Below are 18,911 nucleotides of genomic sequence, written 5' to 3'. Positions count from 1 at the left end.
CAGGGTAGAGGTCTTTCACTTCCTTGGTTAGGTTTATTCCTAAGTATTTTATTCTTTTTGATGCAATTGTGAATGTAATTGTTTTCCTGATTTCTCTTTCTATTAGTTCATTGTTAGTGTATAGGAAAGCCACAGATTTCTGTGTGTTAATTTTGTATCCTGCAACTTTACTGTATTCCGATATCAGTTCTAGTAGTTTTGGAGTGTAGTCTTAAGGGCTTTTTATGTACAATATCATGTCATCTGCAAACAGTGACAGTTTAACTTCTTTACCAATCAGGATTCCTTGTATTTCTTTGTTTTGTCTAATTGCCATGGATAGGACCTCCAGTACTATGTTGAATAATAGTACTATGTTGAATAACAGTGGGGAGAGGGCATCCCTGTCTTGTTCCCTATCTCAGAGGAAAAGCTTTCAGCCTCTCACTGTTCAGTATGATGTTGGCTGTGGGTTTATCATATATGGCCTTTAATATTTTGAGGTACTTGCCCTGTATACCCATTTTGCTGAGAGTTTTTATCATGAATGGATGTTGGATTTTGTCGAATGCTTTTTCAGCATCTATGGAGATGATCATGTGGTTTTTGTCCTTGTTTTTGTTGATGTGGATGATGTTGAGGGATTTTCAAATGTCGTACCATCCTTGCATCCCTGGGATGAATCCCACGTGGTCGTGGTGTATGATCCTTTTGATATACTTTTTAATTTGGTTTGCTAATATTTTATTGAGTATTTTTCCATGTACCTTCATCAGGGATATTGGTCTGTAATTTTCTTTTTTGGTGGGGTCTTTGCGTGATTTTGGTATTAGGGTGATGTTGGCTTCATAGAAAGTTTGGGAGTACTCCCTCCTCTTCTATTTTTTGGAAAACTTTAAGGAGAAAGGGTATTATGTCTTGTGTGTGTGTCTGATAAAATTCTGAGGTAAATCCATCTGGCCCAGGGATTCTGTTCTTGGGTAGTTTTTCGATTACCGCTTCAATTTCTTTGCTCATAATTGGTTTGTTTAACTTTTGTGTTTCTTCTTTGGTCAGTCTTGGCAGGTAGTATTTTTCTAGGAAGTTGTACATTTCTTCTAGCTTTTCCAGCTTGTTAGCAACTAGGTTTTCATAGTAGTCTTTAATAATTCTTTGTATTTCTGTGGAGTTTGTCGTGATGTTTCCATTCTCGTTTCTGATTCTGTTGATATGTGTTGATTCTCTTTTTCTCTTAATAAGTTTGGGTAGAGGCTTATCTATTTTGTTTATTTTCTCAACGAACCAGCTCTTGGTTTCATTGATTTTTTTCTATTGTTTTATTCTTCTCAATTTTGTTTATTTCTTCTCTGATCTTTATTATGTCCCTCCTTCTGCTGACTTTAGGCCTCATTTGTTCTTTTCCCAGTTTCGATAATTGTGATGTTAAACTATTCATTTGGGATTGTTCTTCCTTCTTCAAGAGTGCCTGGATTGCTATATACTTTCCTCTTAAGACTGCTTTTGCTGTGTTCCACAGAAGTTGTGGCTTTGTGTTGTTGTCATTTGTTTCCATATATTCCTTGATCTCTATTTTAATTTGTTTGTTGATCCATTGGTTATTTAGGAGCATGTTGTTAAGCCTCCATGTGTTTGTGAGCCTTTTTGTTTTCTTAATACAATTTATTTCTAGTTTTATACCTTTGTGGTCTGAGAAGTTGGTTGGTAGAATTTCAATCTTTTTGAATTTACTGAGGCTCTTTTTGTCGCCTAGTATGTGGTCTATTCTGAAGAATGTTCTGTGTGCACTTGAGAAGAATGTGTATCCTGTTGCTTTTGGATGTAGAGTTCTGTAGATGTCTATTAGGTCCATCTGTTGTAGTGTGTTGTTAAGTGCCTCCGTGTTCTTACTTATTTTCTGTCCGGTGGATCTGTCCTTTGGGATAAGGTGCGTGTTGAAGTCTCCTTAAATGAATGCATTGCATTCTATTTCCCCCTTTAATTCTGTTAGTATTTGTTTCACACATGCTGGTGCTCCTGTGTTGGGTGCGGATATATTTATAATGGTTATATCCTCTTGTTGGACTGAGCTGTTTATCATTATGTAATGTCCTTGTTTATCTCTTGTTACTTTCTTTGTTTTGAAGTCTATTTTGTCTGATACTAGTACTGCAACCCCTGCTTTTTTTCTCCCTATTGTTTGCATGAAATATGTTTTTCCATCCCTTGACTTTTAGTCTGTGCATGTCTTTGGGTTTGAGATGATTTTCTTGTAAGCAGTATATAGATGGGTCTTGCTTTTTTATCCATTCTATTACTCTGTGTCTTTTGATTGGTGCATTAAGTCCATTTACATTTAGGGTGACTATGGAAAGATATGTACTTATTGCCATTGCAGGCTTTAGATTCATAGTTACTGAACATTCAAGGTTAGCTTCTTTAATATCTTCCTATCTAACTTAACTCACTTATTGAGCTATTATAAACACTGATGATTATTTCTTTCCCTTCTTATTCCTCCTCCTCAATTCTTTATATATTGGGTGTTTTATTCTGTGCTCTTTTGTGTTTTCTTTGTTGTTTTGTGGGTAGGTGATTTTATTTTTTGCCTTAAGTTAGTATTTGGTTGGTCTGCTTTCTTTCCTGTGATTTTTATTTTCTCTGGTGACATCTGTTTAGTCTTAGGAGTGCTCCCGTCTAGAACAGTCCCTCTAAAATACCCTGTAGAGGTGGTTTGTGGGAGGCAAATTCCCTCAACTTTTGCTTGTCTGGGAATTGTTTAATCCCTCCTTCATATTTAAATGATAATCGTGCTGGATATAGTATCCTTGGTTCAAGGCCCTTCTGTTTCATTGCATTAAATATATCATGCCATTCTCTTCCTGCCTGTGAGGTTTCTGTTGAGAAGTCTGATGATAGCCTGATAGGTTTTCCTTTGTAGGTGACCTTTTTCCTCTCTCTAGCTGCCTTTAAAACTCTGTTCTTGTCCTTGATCTTTTCCATTTTAATTATTATGTGTCTTGGTGTTGTCCTCCTCAGGTCCCTTCTGTTGGGGGTTCTGTGTACTTCTGTGGTCTGATGGATTATTTTCTCCCCCAGTTTGGGGAAGTTTTCAGCAATTATTTCTTCAAAGACACTTTCTATCCCCTTTTCTCTCTCTTCTGATACCCCTATAATGCAGATATTGTTCCTTTTGGATTGGTCACACAGTTCTCTTAATAATTGTTTCATTCTTGCAGATCCTTTTATCTCTCTCTGCGTCAGCTTCTGTGCCTTCCTGTTCTCTGTTTTCTATTCCATGAATGGCCTCTTTCATCTCATCCATTCTGCTTATAAATCCTTCCAGAGATTGTTTCATTTTTGTAATCTCCTTCCGAACGTCATCTCTTGTATATTTCTCTGCAGCTCCGTCAGCATGGTTATCTTTATTTTGAATTCTTTTTCAGGCAGACTGGTTAGGTCTATCTCCTCAGGAGTTGACTGTGATTTTTGTCTGTGTCAAATTCTTTTGCCTTTTCATGGCGATAGAGATACTTTGCGGAGCTGGCGCATGTGATGGCTGGGAGAATGTCCCTTCTTGCTGGTTTGTGGCTTTCTTCTCCTCGGTGAGCAGTGACTTCTAGCGGCTTGTGCTGGACAGGTTTCTTATTCTTGCCCGGCCACTATGGAATTTAGCTCCGTTGTTTCTGTGGGTGTGGCCTGCCTAAGGCTGCTGCTTCAATATTGCAGAGCCCTGTTGGAGGGGAAATGGCCAGGAGGCTGTTTATCTCCGTGAGGGGCCTTGGAGCTGCGATGCTGCCCAGGGGTTAGGGCACCTGGAGTTCCCTGGGATTCCCAACTGCTGGACTAAGTGTCCCAGGACGCTTCTGTCCAGCTGAGGGGTCACTGTTCCTTTAAGACTTTCAAAAAGCACTAGCTTTTCTTTGTCCCAGGGGCGCTGGCTGCAGGGACCTGCTCACAGGTCTTCCTGTCCTGTTTCCCTAGTTTCCAGCACCCCACGCACGCACTGTGTGTCTGTGCTCTGGTGTGGATGGCTAGGGCTGGCTATTTAGCAGTCCTGCGCTCCCTCTCCCCCCTGCTCTGACTCCTCTCCCGCCGGGAGCTGGGGTGAGGAGCACTTGGGTCCTGCCAGGCCGGGGCTTGTATCTTACCCCCTTCGCAAGGCACTGGGTTCTCACAGGTGTGGATGTAGTCTGGCTGTTGTCCTGTGTCTTCTGGTCTCTCTTTTAGGGATAGTTGTATTTGTTGTATTTTCAAAAAGATATATATGGTTTTGGGAGGAGATTTCCGCTGGTCTACTCACGCCGCCATCTTGGCTCCTTCTATCCCTTTTTGACTCTCTTCTTCTTCTGGTACCCCTATAATGCGGATATTGTTCCTTTTTGGATTGGTCACACAGTTCTCTTAATATTGTTTCATTCCTGGACATCCTTTTATCTCTCTCTGCATCAGCTTCTATGCGTTCCTGTTCTCTGGTTTCTAGTCCGTTAATGGCCTCTTGCATCCCATCCATTCTGCTTTTAAGTCCTTCCAGAGATTGTTTTATTTCTGTAGTCTCCCTCTGTACTTGCTCCTTTAGCACTTGCATATTTCTCTGCAGATCAATCAGTATGTTTATGATTTTTATTTTGGATTTTTTTTCAGGGAGACTGGTTAGAACTGTCTTTGCAGATCCTCTCTCAGGGGTTGTCTGGACTATTTTGGACTGGACTAAATTTTTCTCCCTTTTCATGGTGATAGTTGTGACTGTAGGCAGATTGCAGGTGTGTCAGCTGGGAGAAGAAAGTCCTTTCCTTCTTGCTGGATGCCTTGCCCTTCTACGCTGCCTGTGTCGGTTACCCACACTCCTAGAGCAGCCACTGGGTTAATCCCCTAAGCTGCTGTGGGTGGGGTCTCCGTCAGAGCAGCGCAGAGCTCTGCAGCGAGTGGCAGGCACGCCAGGTGCGCTCCTCTGCTCCTCTGCTATAGCGGCACCCCTGCAGGGCAGCTAAGTGCCAGCAGTGGCCTTTGGGTCTGGCCTGGGTGGCTGTGCATCGGGCTGGGATTCTGGTCGGCTGCTGGGAGTGCAGCTGCTCCATTTGGCACCACTGCAGGTGCATGTGGGCCTCTCCCGGGCCCCTCTGGTTCTGTGGTCACTGGTGCACACAGGCTGCTCCCAGGATGCTCGGTCGCCACCACCATGGGCTCGCGCGGACCTTTCCCGGGCCTCTGTGGCTCCATGGCCGCTGGCACACATGGGCTGCTCCCAGGCTGCTCGGTCACCGCAGCAGTGGGCTCACTTGGGCCATTCCTGGTCCTCTCTTGCACCACCGGTGCACGCGGGCTGCTCCCGCTCCCCTCTGGCACTACCATCCCTGGCGTGTGCTGCCATTCTCCCACTACTGGGCTGGTGTGTCAGGGTCCGCGCCAGTTAGGGGAATGACTGGCAGGCTGCTTAGTGCCGTGAGGGGCTTCAGAGCTGCTCTGCCACCCAGGGGGTTAGGTCACCTAATGTTCCCCAGGATTCCCAGCTGCTGGCTAAGTGTGCCGTACAACTTCATTCAGCTGTGGGATCCCTGTCACTTTAAGAGTTGCAAAAAGCACTCGTTTTTCTTTTGTCTCAGGGACGCCAGTTGCGGGGACCTGCCCGCAGGTTTTTCTTTTCTGTTTTTCTGATATCCAGCACCCCGTGCACCTTGTGTCTGTGCTTCGCATGTGGATTTCTAGAGCTGGTTGTTTAGCAGTCCTGGGCTTTCACTCCCTCCCCGTTCCAACTCCTTTTTTCCCACTGGGTTGTGGGTTAGGGGGGCATTCGGGTCCTGCCTGGCTGCAGCTTGTATCTTACCCCCTTCGTTTGATGTTGAGTTCTCGCAGATGTAGATGTATCCTGGCTGTTGTACTGTATCCACTGGTATTTCTTTTAGGAATAGTTGTATTTATTGTATTTTCATAAATATATATGTTTTTTGGAGGAGATTTCCACTGAACTACTCACGCTGCCATCTTCCCTTTGCCCTTCTGTGGTAATATTTTTAACATTAGGATATAAGATGTGTTTTTAGAACAAGAAATGGTGTTAATCATCTTTACTAGATCAAATTTTGATTTGAAATTGATATTATCAGGTTCTTTCCTGTTTCACAACTGTTCTTCAAATAAATTTAGTGAAGACTTTGCTTTTATGGATTTTTGTGTTTAAATATTAAAGATTTAGCTTGATTTAATACGTGATTTACCTTGCAGACAGACTTATGTAGTAGGTGCTCACTTAATACTCTTTGACTGATTTAAATGGGAATGAATTGGTGCTACAGTACCAGGAGGGACATTACCATGTGGTTGTAAAGAACTTGGGTTTAGGAATCTAACAGATCTGGATTTCACTCCAGCCTGTCCTCTACCTACCTGTATAACTTGAGGCACATAAGTAAGTGACTTAACCTTTCTGCCTCAGTGTATTCATGGCTTAAATGGTAAGCATTTATTATTTCATGGTTTCAGGAATCTAACAGAATTTTTAAGGATTAACAAGAATGTATAATAAAGCACAGTATCTGCCATATGGAAAATTCTCGGTGAATGATAGCTGTAAATGTTACCTTCATAATTCAAGAGCATATGTTCTGTTGGGAAGACTGTTTAAACTGAGTGTTTAGACTAGAGAATGAGAAGCTTGATAATCGTGGCAGACTGGCTATTCTTGAAATACAAGCATTGTTTCTATATTAAGAACACAGTATTTTAAGTTGAACACCAAACAGTTCTTCACATACTCTGCTTTTTTTTTACTCTACACTAAGTTTAAGAACTCTTTCCTGTCAGTACATAAAAGGCATACTTTTGAATTTTAACACTATGTAATACTCCATTTTATGAAATTAAACCATAATTTATTAGTCTCTTAGTGGTGGCCATTGTGCCATTCCAGTCTTTTGCTGTTATAAGTAGTGCTAAAATAGTAGATAATATCAGTAGATTTTTGAGAAATGGAATTGTTGGTCATAGGATAAATGTATTTTAATTTTGATGATTATTGCCAAATTGCAGTTACATCACTGTGCATTCCCCCTCCATAGTATGACAGTGCCTTTTTCCCTATATCCTCACCAGCTTCAAACTTTAGATTTTTGTCTATTTGTTAATCTTTAAAATGGCAGCTCATAGTTGTTTGAATTTGCATATTTGTATGAAAGAAATTGAGCGTATTTCAGATGTTTAGATGTACATTTATATTTCTTTTCTCTGCACTGTTAGTATTCTTTACCCATTTTTTTCCTGTTGAACTGTTGGATTTTTTCTTTATTTATGAGTCCTTTATACACAGGGCAAGTAGCCCTTTGTGATGTAACCACAAATATTTTTTCTATTTAGTTGTTTGATAGTACTTTTGACTGATAGTATTTTTAGCCATATATATAGTGTCTTTCTGTGCTTTTTTCTTTTCTTTATTTTTTTCAAGATATGCTTGAATTGTTTTAGTTTGAGTTCTACAGTTTGAACCATAGTTAGGAAGCACTTTATAATTTGGAAGATAGGCAATACTAGATCTGGACAGCTATGTAGTACAATTTTGTTTTGTTAACTGAAAGTATAATTTAGGGGGGTAAGGGCACTTTTGCTTTAATTTGAACATAGGCAGTAAAGTTCCACATGGGTTTAATAACTAGTTATGTAATGACTGAGAGGTAGAATCTTTATCTTTGCCACAGTTAATAGTAGGTTCTTTTAGGTTTCTACTTGTGTTTGGCTCACTTGAATAAACCAGTCACTCATAGGAATAATGCTTTTATTACTTTAAAACTTTATTTCAACTTCATCATTAAAATGTATCTCAGGTACTGAAGTTAAAAAATAAGATTATAAGAAGTTACTGTGAGAAAGCAGGTAATAGATTTATTTTAATACCCTTCAAAAGATACTTCTTAATTATCTTTCTTTTTGTATATAAAAGGGAATCTTGGGGATATGAGATACTCTTAATTCCTTATAGGTATTCAGTTAGCACAGTTCAAAATCATGAGGCTTAGAATATGATCAGAGACCAAGTGATAATTCATACTTTTTGACAGTGCTTGCTCTCTTACAACACCTTCATCTTTGTTCTGTAAGGTCCCATTTTCCTTTACTGTATTTATTTGAAGAGGGGAAAGAGTTGTGTGGCCAACTGACTAGACAGTGTTTTGTTTGCTTCCCTTGCCTCTTTGCTGAATGTGTCATGCTCATTATGCTACTTTGGATACATTCTTTCACTTTGAACAGTATGACTTGAGAACCAAATGGTGGTGAAATAATTGTTAGTCTCCCACAAAGAAATTAGCCTTTGACTTTTTGGCAAGTAAAATGGGTTTGGAAAGACTGTCTAACATTATATAAGTCATCTAACATATTTATGCTTTTACTGATTGTTATTTAATTTATTGACTAGTTTTGTAATCTCATGCAATATTTGAGAAAGTTGTTGTGCCACTTCAGTATTAACAGTTAAGAATGCAGATCAAAGCTTATTTTATTTTAACTAAGAAAATACTAATAGAGCAACTTTTATATCCTCTAGGTTATGTAGTTTTATTTATTTGTACTTCCTACTCATGAAATGGATTTAGCTTACTTTAAGGAAAGTTGTCCAAATATTTAAACATAAAATAATTTAACTTCAAATTTAACTTTGGTTAAGAATAATTTAAATAATCTTAAATTAGACATTTAAAGCAATTCCATGCATGGATTATCTATGTAATGAAACTTACTATGTTTAATTCTCCCAGCAGAAATTCAGGAAGCAAAAGCTCCCAGTCCTTCCATAAACCGGCAAACCAGCATTGAAACGGATAGAGTGTCTAAAGAGTTCATAGAATTTCTCAAGACCTTCCACAAGACAGGCCAAGAAATCTATAAGCAGACCAAGCTGTTTTTGGAAGCAATGCATTACAAAAGGGTAGGTTGAGAATAACCACTTAGAAACACAGAATTGTGGTTTTAGGAAAGATCTCAGAGATAATCTAGTGTAACTTTGTCACTTTACACGTGAGCAAATCAAGACCCAGATATGTTAAGTTACTTACCTGAGAAATGTCACTAAACCAAGTTAAAACCCAACTCCCAGGCTAGTACATTTCCATTGCAACTCAGTGGTATTTGGGTCATCTTTGTGTGGAAAGTTCTGACATTGAAGTCATTTGTATTGTGTACTTTAGTAATAAGCCTTCTTAACTTGCCACCCTGTAAATAGTATAAACTACCAAGAGAGCCTAGTAGACCTTGAATTTTAAGTAATAATGGTTAGACCAGTAGCAGTCATTTTACGTTTTTTTGTTTTTGTTTTTGTTTTGTATTTTAATTTTTAATTTTCTCTCCTTAGGTAGAATTCTTAATCTAGAATTTAGATGCAGAAAGGGACCTTAGCAACTATCTGGTTTCAGTCCCTTTATTTTATAGATGGGGAAGTAGAGAGCCAGAGACGATAAGTGACCTAAGGTTACACAACTAAGATGTCAGAACTAGAACTATGTCTTCCACTGTGTGTCTTTAACCCTTAATTTCTAACCCATAATTTTAGTTGCAATTTGACTACCTTTAAGGGGACTCATTGTGTAAGTAATGATTTGTTTGTAACATTCTTGACCTATTAAACTCAGAAGTAGCACTAAAGTCCCTTCTATGAAGTGAGGAAGTATTAGATAGAAAGGAAAAGGGCGTAAGAAAAATAGCAAGGTGATTAATTGCATAGCTATATTCCAGCTGTGGTCAGAGATCACGAGGCTAATAAATTGACTTCTGCCAAAAGTTTTTTTTAATACTGAATTCAGTTAGTAAAAGAGAAAAGAAACTTGTGTTTTGGTGTGCAATTACACTGAGAATAAGTATGCAGCCCTCTTTTTTTCTCAAAGTATTTGTAAGTAAGTAGTGAGATTTAGAGTTATAGCAAGCAGGTATTGATGACTTGAGTTAGAAGCAAAGATAGAGTTCCTCAGTATGGAAAATTTCAGAGTTCATGTAGTATACAACTTTCATTTTTTTAATCATAAGTAAAAACTAAGGTTTTGTAGCTTTATTCTTTAGCCCATATAAAATGTTTACGTTATCTATAGTATATTGGTGTTTATACTATAGTACATAAAACATATACTATATAATAACTGTATTTTAGAAAATTGCTCCACTCAGATTTGTTCTGGTAATTTTTTGATCCAGTGTGTAATGTGGTCTTGTTCTGTACTAATTTAGTTGGCTTTTAAATCAGTATACTGAAGTAAGGAGGTAATTAACTGGTACAGATACAAATGTGCCTGTTTTCAAGGCATCACTAATTGATAGCAGAGATCTGGATGTGGCCTCAGATTCCTACTGTTTGAAGAGCCATTGTACAACCTATTTTCCATTTCTAGACTAGCAGGAAGTGTTTCATGGTTGAGTGGCCAAGTCCCATGCATGTATATTCACTATCTAGTACAATACCTGGCACAAATCTGATACTGAACAGATGCTCATTTAACTTAATGTCCCTGGAGAATCCTGTCTGCCTTTGGCTGCAAACTAATATCCTTTCAAATAAATAAAACAATTATTATACTTGAATATACCAACCTCACCTAACTAGCTTCAAATAACTTAATCATATACATTTCTTGAGAGAATTTGATTGAGTACAAATTGGGATATAGTTCTTGTGAGGTAATGAAGTATGTCATAGTTCCCCCTGTACACAGTTCACCAAAACTGCTCAGAAATCTTGATGTTATGCTCACCAAGTAAACTCTTCAGTCATCTTACTCTAATGACCTACTCAGTATGAAAATTCATTCTTATCTTTTGAAACCTCCCTGTTGACATTGTCATTAACTGATACTCCTTCCTGCATCTTATAGCAGTATTCTTCCCAAAAATTCTGAGGTCCAAAACAATGAACAACCCTTGCCCACATCTTTTTCCACTTTTGGAGTGTATGCATTTTTTTTTCACCCATTTTGTCTTCATCAGAAAACACTTTATCTACACTCAGACTTTTTAAAAAATTTCCTCATCCCAAAAGAGTATCTTTTTAGGGTGAAATTTTGTTCTGCACCTACATAATTCACACATACTACAGGATGTGCGTTGTAATGCTCCACTGCGAACAAATGTTGTTTGCTAAGCATATCTAAAGTTGGCTTGTTTTGCCTTTTTTCTTTTTGCTTAACCTTCTCAGCTATTAAATATTAAATATGTATTGTCTTAGAGTCCCTTTTCATATGCTTTAAAACGTGGGGTTTCTATTGCAAATGAAAAAAGGCAGCTACATTACTGGCACAAAATCCACTTATGGTGAACATAACATAAGTTCATGAACAGTTGTCATCAGCCATTTTTCTCCTCTTAGAAGTCACCATAGCAAAAACTTAAGTTTCACTGAGAAAATGGCTGGTGGGGTGATGTGGCAGAAGAAGCTAAGAAGAATTTACAAGATTTGGTTTTTTTAAAACTTCTTATCATTATAAAAATAACTACAATTTAAGAATCTCAGCCAAAGAACTGAGTTTCAAATAGGTCTAAGTGGCCATGGATTCAAAGATGGATATTGTCACCAATGAAATGAGGATATATAGATTTATTTTGTCATTTGGACAAAGCCTTACATGCCCAGAGTAATTTTAAAGCACTGTATAGAGCCAACTAGATGTTTGTTTCCCACCATAACTAAAAACCACAAGGATGAGAAGTGAGCCAACAAGACAATAGGAAAACATCTGGCTGGTGGAATCCATACATTGTAAGAAACAGAAATAGATAAAAGATTGAGTGGATAACTGTGTGGAGAGTGCTGAGTGAATAAAAAAGATCAAAAACATGTTCTAGAGGAATACAGTGATACATGAGAGAAAACTTGAACATTATCGAGGGGCAGCCATAATGGTTCTGCCAGTGAGGCTGGCATGGCACAGTCTCCCAGGTTGTCTCTCAGGCCCTCTCCTGTTGTGCACAGCTGCAGAACAAGAGACAATGGCCAGAATAGAAGAGGAATGGGCCCGAACGGAACAGAAGAGAAATACCCCCTCAGCAGAGAAGATACTCATGAAAGAGAAGGTCAGGTTAGGAGAGCAGCTAAAAGAGATTATGGAAAAACAAATGTAAGGTTTGGCCAATACTGAGATACTCTGTGGCAGAGGAGCCAAAAATGGTGGACGATAAAACAATTATGTGGTATTCAGGAATTCTGCAGGGACTTGCTAGAGGTTGTAAACATTTTGGAGAAGGCAACACAATGTGTGTTCCGGAAGACCGTAACTTCACCTGAAGAACCTCTAGAAGGACCTTGTAGTGACTGAAGTCAGCATTCAGAAGGTGTTCCAGAAACATAGCTTACTCAGACAGAACCAGTGATGGGTCAAATAGAGCTAGCTATGATCCTTACGGGTGTGAGACCTCATTGTGCATGCTGGTTGAGGGGAAAGAGCTGGCGTACTTGCGCTAGTTAGTAAGGGTAGGGTGCAAGTTGCAAAGTTGCATGCGCACACTCCAAGACCCACCTGATAGGCATAGTGAAAGAAACTCAGCTCCTTTTAAAGGTTTTTTTTTTTTTTTAACTAGCTGCTACAACTCTTGAAAGCTTATAGTTCATCTTTTCTCATCTATGAATACTTTTGACCTTTTCCCAAACCATGTTGGAAAATCCAAGTAACCAATGGCTAACATACAATTGCACAATTGCATTAATAAATTCATATTCAGGAGTTTGTTATTGATTTTTAGGACTACATGTTTAATAGTTCCACATACATAGAGAAGAGGCCAACAAGACACTACTGGACCTCCAGAGATATGAATAACACTGTATCTTTCAAACTCTGGAAACATCAATATATTTTAAGCAAATACAGTCTCTTCAGGAATTCTGCTGTTTGGCTGCCTAGCTGTGCCTGGCTGCACTGCGTTTCCTCTGCATCTCATGATAGCATGCAGGTTACTGGAATACTTTGCTGCCTACCCATTGCATTCAATGAAGGAAGGGCAAGAGTTTTAAACATTTTCCTTGCTAACAAAATGTTGTGATAACCTGTGTGAAGAACATATATGAGTTAATTTATAATTAATAACTATCCAACTGCTAAAAGTGATTGACTGTTGGCTTTCACTTAGAGATATGAAATGAACACATGTACCTTAACAATTCTCACCACCTTTATTTTGCCAATAATTTAATTTGACACAATTATTTTTGCCTTTTTTTGTTCATCTAAATCTAGAAATGTTTAAATCTATATTCTGCTAGCCACTAATGACCTCAAGGTATATTCCCTGCTAAGAGAACCATACGCTTGGTATACCTTAAATGTTAGCAACGAATTTTTTAAGTTTTACTTAAGAGGATTAAAGCCTTAATATATTTATTTTCCTTTTTAAAAAAATTATTGAAAGCAGAAACTAGCAATACAAAAAATATGGACATTACAGCTGAAACCTAAATAGAACAGTTAACTGAAGTAAAAAAGATACTTAACCCAGAAAAATAGATCATGGTGATCCAGATCCTACAGATGGGAGTTCCAGAAACAGTACACAGAGTAACATAATTAATGAAGTAGCCAGAACTGGGTTTTTCAAAACTGGGAGGGAACAAAAAAAAAAAGACTTCAGACAATTAACAAAGTATATAGAGTACCTCTCAGTATTACTATTCAAAGGAACATTGTCAAACTTTTAAAGTATGAAGAAAAAAATTTAAGGAAAACAAAGAAAATGACATATATCATAGGCAAGGTGATCCAGCAAGAGTTAGAGAGTACTTGAAAAGGGTTCTTCTACACTGCCAGAGGTATTTTTTCTGAAAAAACATTTACAAATTTTGTGGAACCTCAAAGAATTTACCAACACAAAACCTGTCATCACTTAGCTCTTTTAGAACTGAAGAATCTGAGATTTACCCCACTTGCAAGTTAATTAGTTGGCCTGCCAGTTTCATGGATACATAGTTTCATGGATATGGGTCTCACGGGTTAGAAAAAAGGGCCAGTTTATTACTCATAGTAATAGCAGTAGCCAGAGTATCAGCATTTGCACCAATTCCCTGATATCAATTCCCACAGGGCAATGCAAAGAGGACCAGTCAATGCCAGTACATGCAGTGCGTTACATTCAAGATGATAGTTTATAATGGGCACTGAGCTTGCCTGACCTTTACCCCACAGGGAAACATCTCTACTTTACTGGACAGTAAATACTCTAACCTTTTTACTTGAGGGAGGCACTATCTCGGTCCTCCAAAGCTGTTTTTATACAATTATTCTTGAAAAGGTCATGCAGAAGAAAGGCAGTCAATGCCTCTCCTCACAAGATGTATAGAAATTTAAGAGATCTATAATAGAAGTATCTCCCAACATCTTTACAGTATTGTAAAAGGAACAGTAATAAATGGCCACATGTATTCCTTCTTCCATTCAACTATTATAGAGCCTTATTGCTGGCTCTGTTACAGGTACTGATGAGATGGTGGTAAATGGTGCCCTAGGGGAGCTGACATTTTAGTGTAGGAAATAGAAAATAAACAGACCTGTAATATAATGTAGTGTTAAGTCCTACAAAGAATCTACAGTAGAGTAAGGAGAGTGACAGGGTGTTATTTTAAGGCACAAAACACTGTAATGAAGGTAAATCTGGGTAATATAAACATAGTACAGTTAAAATGGTAAGTAATGTCTCCCCCATATTCTAAGAATAAAATTAGATTTACAGGTTTGATGCTAAAAAACATCTCATGGTAGTCCTTTTGTTTATTTAAACTGAGTATGCTACTTAAAGTGTTCTTACAAAATGATTTAAAATTACAGTAAGAGAATAAGCAGACAATTTGATGATATTTAGAATTTATAAACATGTTGCTATGGACATGTTCTACCTGTAGCTGCTGCTTGTGATTATTAACGTGAAAGTCCAGTCATAATATAAAAACTGGTTCTCTAAAGAAATACTTTCAGTGGACCTTTTTAGTCCATGATCTGGTGATCTAATTTTATACAGAGATGAAGCTTAAAGAATTTACAGTATAAATTTCTTTGATCAACTTATAGATGAGAACTAGATAGGAGACGAAATGTTGACGTCTCATTGGGAAGAGGCAGTACAGAAAGGGAAGCCATCTATCCAAGTACTGAGCATGATCAGACAGTCTGTCCCTCCCAGCATCAGGAGTGTTGTGGGCGGGGTCAGGATTTGTCCTGTAGAGTCGCTGTGGGTCTGCTGGAGTTCACACCATGGCATAAAAGAGACAACCGTTCTCATGAGTATCACTAGAAACATCATCACTACTGCCTCACCCAAATATTAAATAAGACACAAGAATACGTAATGGTGCTTTGCATATCTATTTAGAGGTAATTGTTGATAATGGAACAAGAGAGGTTTACTGTATGCCCTGTGGTACTTCCTCCTTCTGGCTTATAATCATCAGATACTATATTTGTGTTCAGTCTTCACATTTAAGTTGAATGTCCTCTGGGCATTTTATTAATCTTTTAATATCATTTCTGGTACAGTGGCTGGCAGTTCTACTAATCATCCAATAAGTGTTTCTTGAGGGATTTGAAATATAATTTCCAGGAAATTCAGGAAAAATTATCTTATCAGGAAAATCGAAGGTTCTAAAAGAGTCATGTATAAATTCAGCAACATGGCAAAGTAAATCCACAAAATTCAGTTACCATATGATATGCCAGTGATAAAAAGCTAAAGAAGCTAGCACATTAGTAAAAAGTAGTAATTTTTTACGATAATAGCAATACATAACATTAAATATTAATAACTTCATCTAATATGGAAGACTCATTTAAAGAAAAGACTGAAGATTGTATCTTGGAAATAGCTGAGAAAAATTTGCATTACAATGTTGCATTGTTCTAGAAACACAAGGAAGCAAATACATAATCTTTGTGGAGGTGGGGAACAGGAATTTGGGATGGGAGGTTTCTAAATCTAGTAGACTTCAAAGTGTATTCTAAAATGAAAGATGTCAAACTAGAGATTTTGATGAAAAAATGTTAATGAGTGAAATATTCAAACTAGGCATTCCAGAAATAATTTCAATTTCTCAGGGGCAAGTTTTATGACAACTAGGAAAGCAAGGAGAAACTAGGTCACTTTTTACTAATTGCTGCTGGAACAGACAGGGAAGTTTATCTACAGATTGTGGTCTACATTTCATACTGTGTACCTCACATTCCAGCCAAATCAAAGAGTTAAACATGAAAAACTTAGAAGAAAGTAGGTTAGGACACTTCAGCTATAGAGAGGAACCAAAACGGAACTGTTGATAAATTGTTCTTAATGACCAGGTGAAAGGTTTAGTGGTGTTTTTAAAAATCTCTAATGGAAAATATGAGGTAAAGTGAAAGGCAGCACTGGGAAACTATGGTGAATATAAAAGCCTAACATTTAAAAATGTATAAAATTCACTAAGTGTACTACTGAATCCTTAGTAGACAAGGGATCAATTGTAATTCAACCAAATGACTGTTACATATAAATCACTAATATGGACCAAAATGAGAGGTGCAGCCAGGGCAGCCCAGAGAGTTTTAAGTGCTGTGAGTTTTAAGCAACTTGTGAGGTTATTTTGACCCAGTGAATGAAATACAGCCTCTTAGAGGAGGTAGGGTTTGAAGAGGGCCTTAAAGGAGATAGTGTAGGAACTTCCTTGGATACTGTTGGAGGATTGGAGAGGAGTAAAAGTAATCTGGGCATAGAATACTTTGACAGTGTTAAAGAGGTGGGAAAACAAAGTGCAGACCCTCCGAATAACAGGCCACCTGGAAAGGTAAGTGGGAAGGGGATGCAGTATTTGGGCTGAGTGCACCCTTCAGCAGCTATTTGATGGACAGCCCTTTGTGATTTGAGACACAGTGTGACCTGATCATAATTCAGCATGATCAGTTGGACTGTGATGGGTAAGACTGAAAAGTGAGAAAGATTCAAATTGGGGAAGTCAGCTAAACTCCAGGTGAACAGTAACAAGGGCCCAAACCAGGAAAGAATTGGTAGGGTAGACATTGTAAAGGCAGATAGGCACAGTCTGGTCACTGCCCAACCCAGGGCATCTGAATTCATCCAAAGTGACAGGATCCAAGTGCTTAACCAGGGCTCTATTAGCCCTTGGTTTTTGCTGTCAGTGGACTGTGTAGAGGCAGCCCTAGATGAACAGTCCTGTGGAAGTGGTCCTGGGCTGTGTTTTTGCCTTTCTACAGTGACATCTTTATGAGAACCTTTGAGAGAAATTTCTGATTTGGGTGTCAGAATTTCACCTGAAGAATTAGTTTCTTTTGTACTTTGAACACTAAATTATGTGACTTTTCATCTTAGTGATGATTGCTGGAAAGTTTAGGGACAAATTTATGGGCTGACTCTTGACTAGCTTCATCTTCAAGAAATACATTTTGTGTTCTTCCCAGCTCTACTTGCACTTTCTATGTTTTGGTTTTCTTTTTGTCACCTTCTAATTTATTGTGCTGAACTGCGTTTATTTTTTATGTAGACTTTATTCTCTGGAAGAAAGAAATACATGTATTATACCTATAAAATCAGTAAAAATGCAGCTAAAAATTACAAAGCCTAATGTTGCAGGGCCATGGAGCAAGAAGTACACATACATGCCTAATGAATGTACATTGGAGTTTCTGAGGACTCCATCTAGCAATAGATACTTAGAGCTCTCTAAAGTTTGTTATACATCTTAAACTGTTAATGCCACTTCTGAAAGTGTATCACAAAGCATAGTCTTCACACAGTTGTTTATAGATGCAGTACATAATGGTGAAAAAAAGGAGAAGGAACCCAAATGCACAGTGGTAGGGACTGGTTAAATTGTTTAATATAATGGAATGTTATAAAGTCATCAAAAATTAAGTAGATTAGATAGAAATGTACATAAATGTGTAAATTTTCAAATATGTTATACCTATGTAAGATTTTGTATATACAGCAAAAAGAAATGAGGTGATGGAATGTTTTAAGTAATATTAATGGTAAGGTTTTTCTCCCCTACGGAGTTAATGTAACTGTTAAGCGCTTTTGACATTAGCACCAGTTAAAGGAGTGGGTTTTGGAAGCTATAAAATTTAGAGCTTTACTCATGATCTCTCCTCAGCTACCAAGCAGCCTCTTTGTCCCTTTGTTTCAGGATTTAAGCATTGAAGAACAGTCAGAGTGTACTCAAGATTTTTACCAGAATGTAGCTGAAAGAATGCAGACTCGTGGAAAAGGTAATACTTGGTTAGCCACCATTAAGGGATCACACTGGTCAATGCACAGGACCTGAGTCTCCTAGAACTTTCTCTCTCTGATGACCTGGATGGTTTGCCAACTCTGTCCTATAAACAACTCCTCTGACAGTCTGGTAGCTAGCTGGTCTGATCCTTAGAGTGCCTTTGATACAACCTCAGATCAAGAGCAATGGGTTTAATAACTCCATTAGGGGTGGGGGAAGAGCCTATTAAAAACCCTTTACAAGCAGAGCCAAGATGGCAGAGTGAGTAGTTCAGTGGAAATCTCCTCCCAGAAACATATATTTATGAAAATACAATAAATACAACTAATCCTAAAAGAGACACCAGAGGATACAGTACAACAGCCAGACTACATCTACATCTGCGAGAACTCAACATCACACGAAGGGGGTAAGATACAAGCCGCGGCCTGCTGGGACCTGAATACCCCCCCACCCCAGAACCCGGCGGGAAGAAAGGAGTTGGAACAGGGAGAGAGTGAAAGCCCAGGACTGCTAAACAACCAGCTCTAGAAATCTGCACCTGGAGCGCAGACACATGGTGCACGGGATACTGGATATTAGAGAAATGGAAAAGAAAAACCTGAGGGCAGGCCCGCGCAACCAGTGCCCCCGAGACAAAAGAAAAGTGAGCCCTTTTTGCAACTCTTAAAGAGACAAGGACCCCACAGCTGGATTAAGTCATCCCAGCACACTTAGCCAGCAGCTGGGAATCCCGGGGAACGTTGGG

General features: G+C 38.4%; 1 protein-coding gene across 8 annotated transcripts in view; it reads left to right on the top strand.

The window, feature by feature from the left end:
* The window catches only part of RABGEF1 (RAB guanine nucleotide exchange factor 1), a 102,817-nt gene that overhangs the window by 59,454 nt on the left and 24,452 nt on the right, over nt 1-18,911 (top strand). For 7 of the 8 annotated variants that reach the window (XM_017653159.3, XM_017653162.3, XM_073215226.1 and 4 more), the window contains 2 exons: nt 8,700-8,869; nt 18,077-18,158. In XM_017653159.3, the coding sequence (XP_017508648.2) occupies nt 8,700-8,869; nt 18,077-18,158 (252 nt within the window). The remainder of the gene's footprint in view (nt 1-8,699; nt 8,870-18,076; nt 18,159-18,911) is intronic. The other variant, XM_017653164.3, reaches the window with a different exon arrangement.

Source organism: Manis javanica, chromosome 10 (assembly GCF_040802235.1).
Source record: "Manis javanica isolate MJ-LG chromosome 10, MJ_LKY, whole genome shotgun sequence".
NCBI classification, from domain to species: Eukaryota; Metazoa; Chordata; class Mammalia; order Pholidota; family Manidae; genus Manis; species Manis javanica.
Note: the sequence above shows the minus strand (reverse complement) of the source record. Positions and strands in the feature narration are given on the sequence as shown.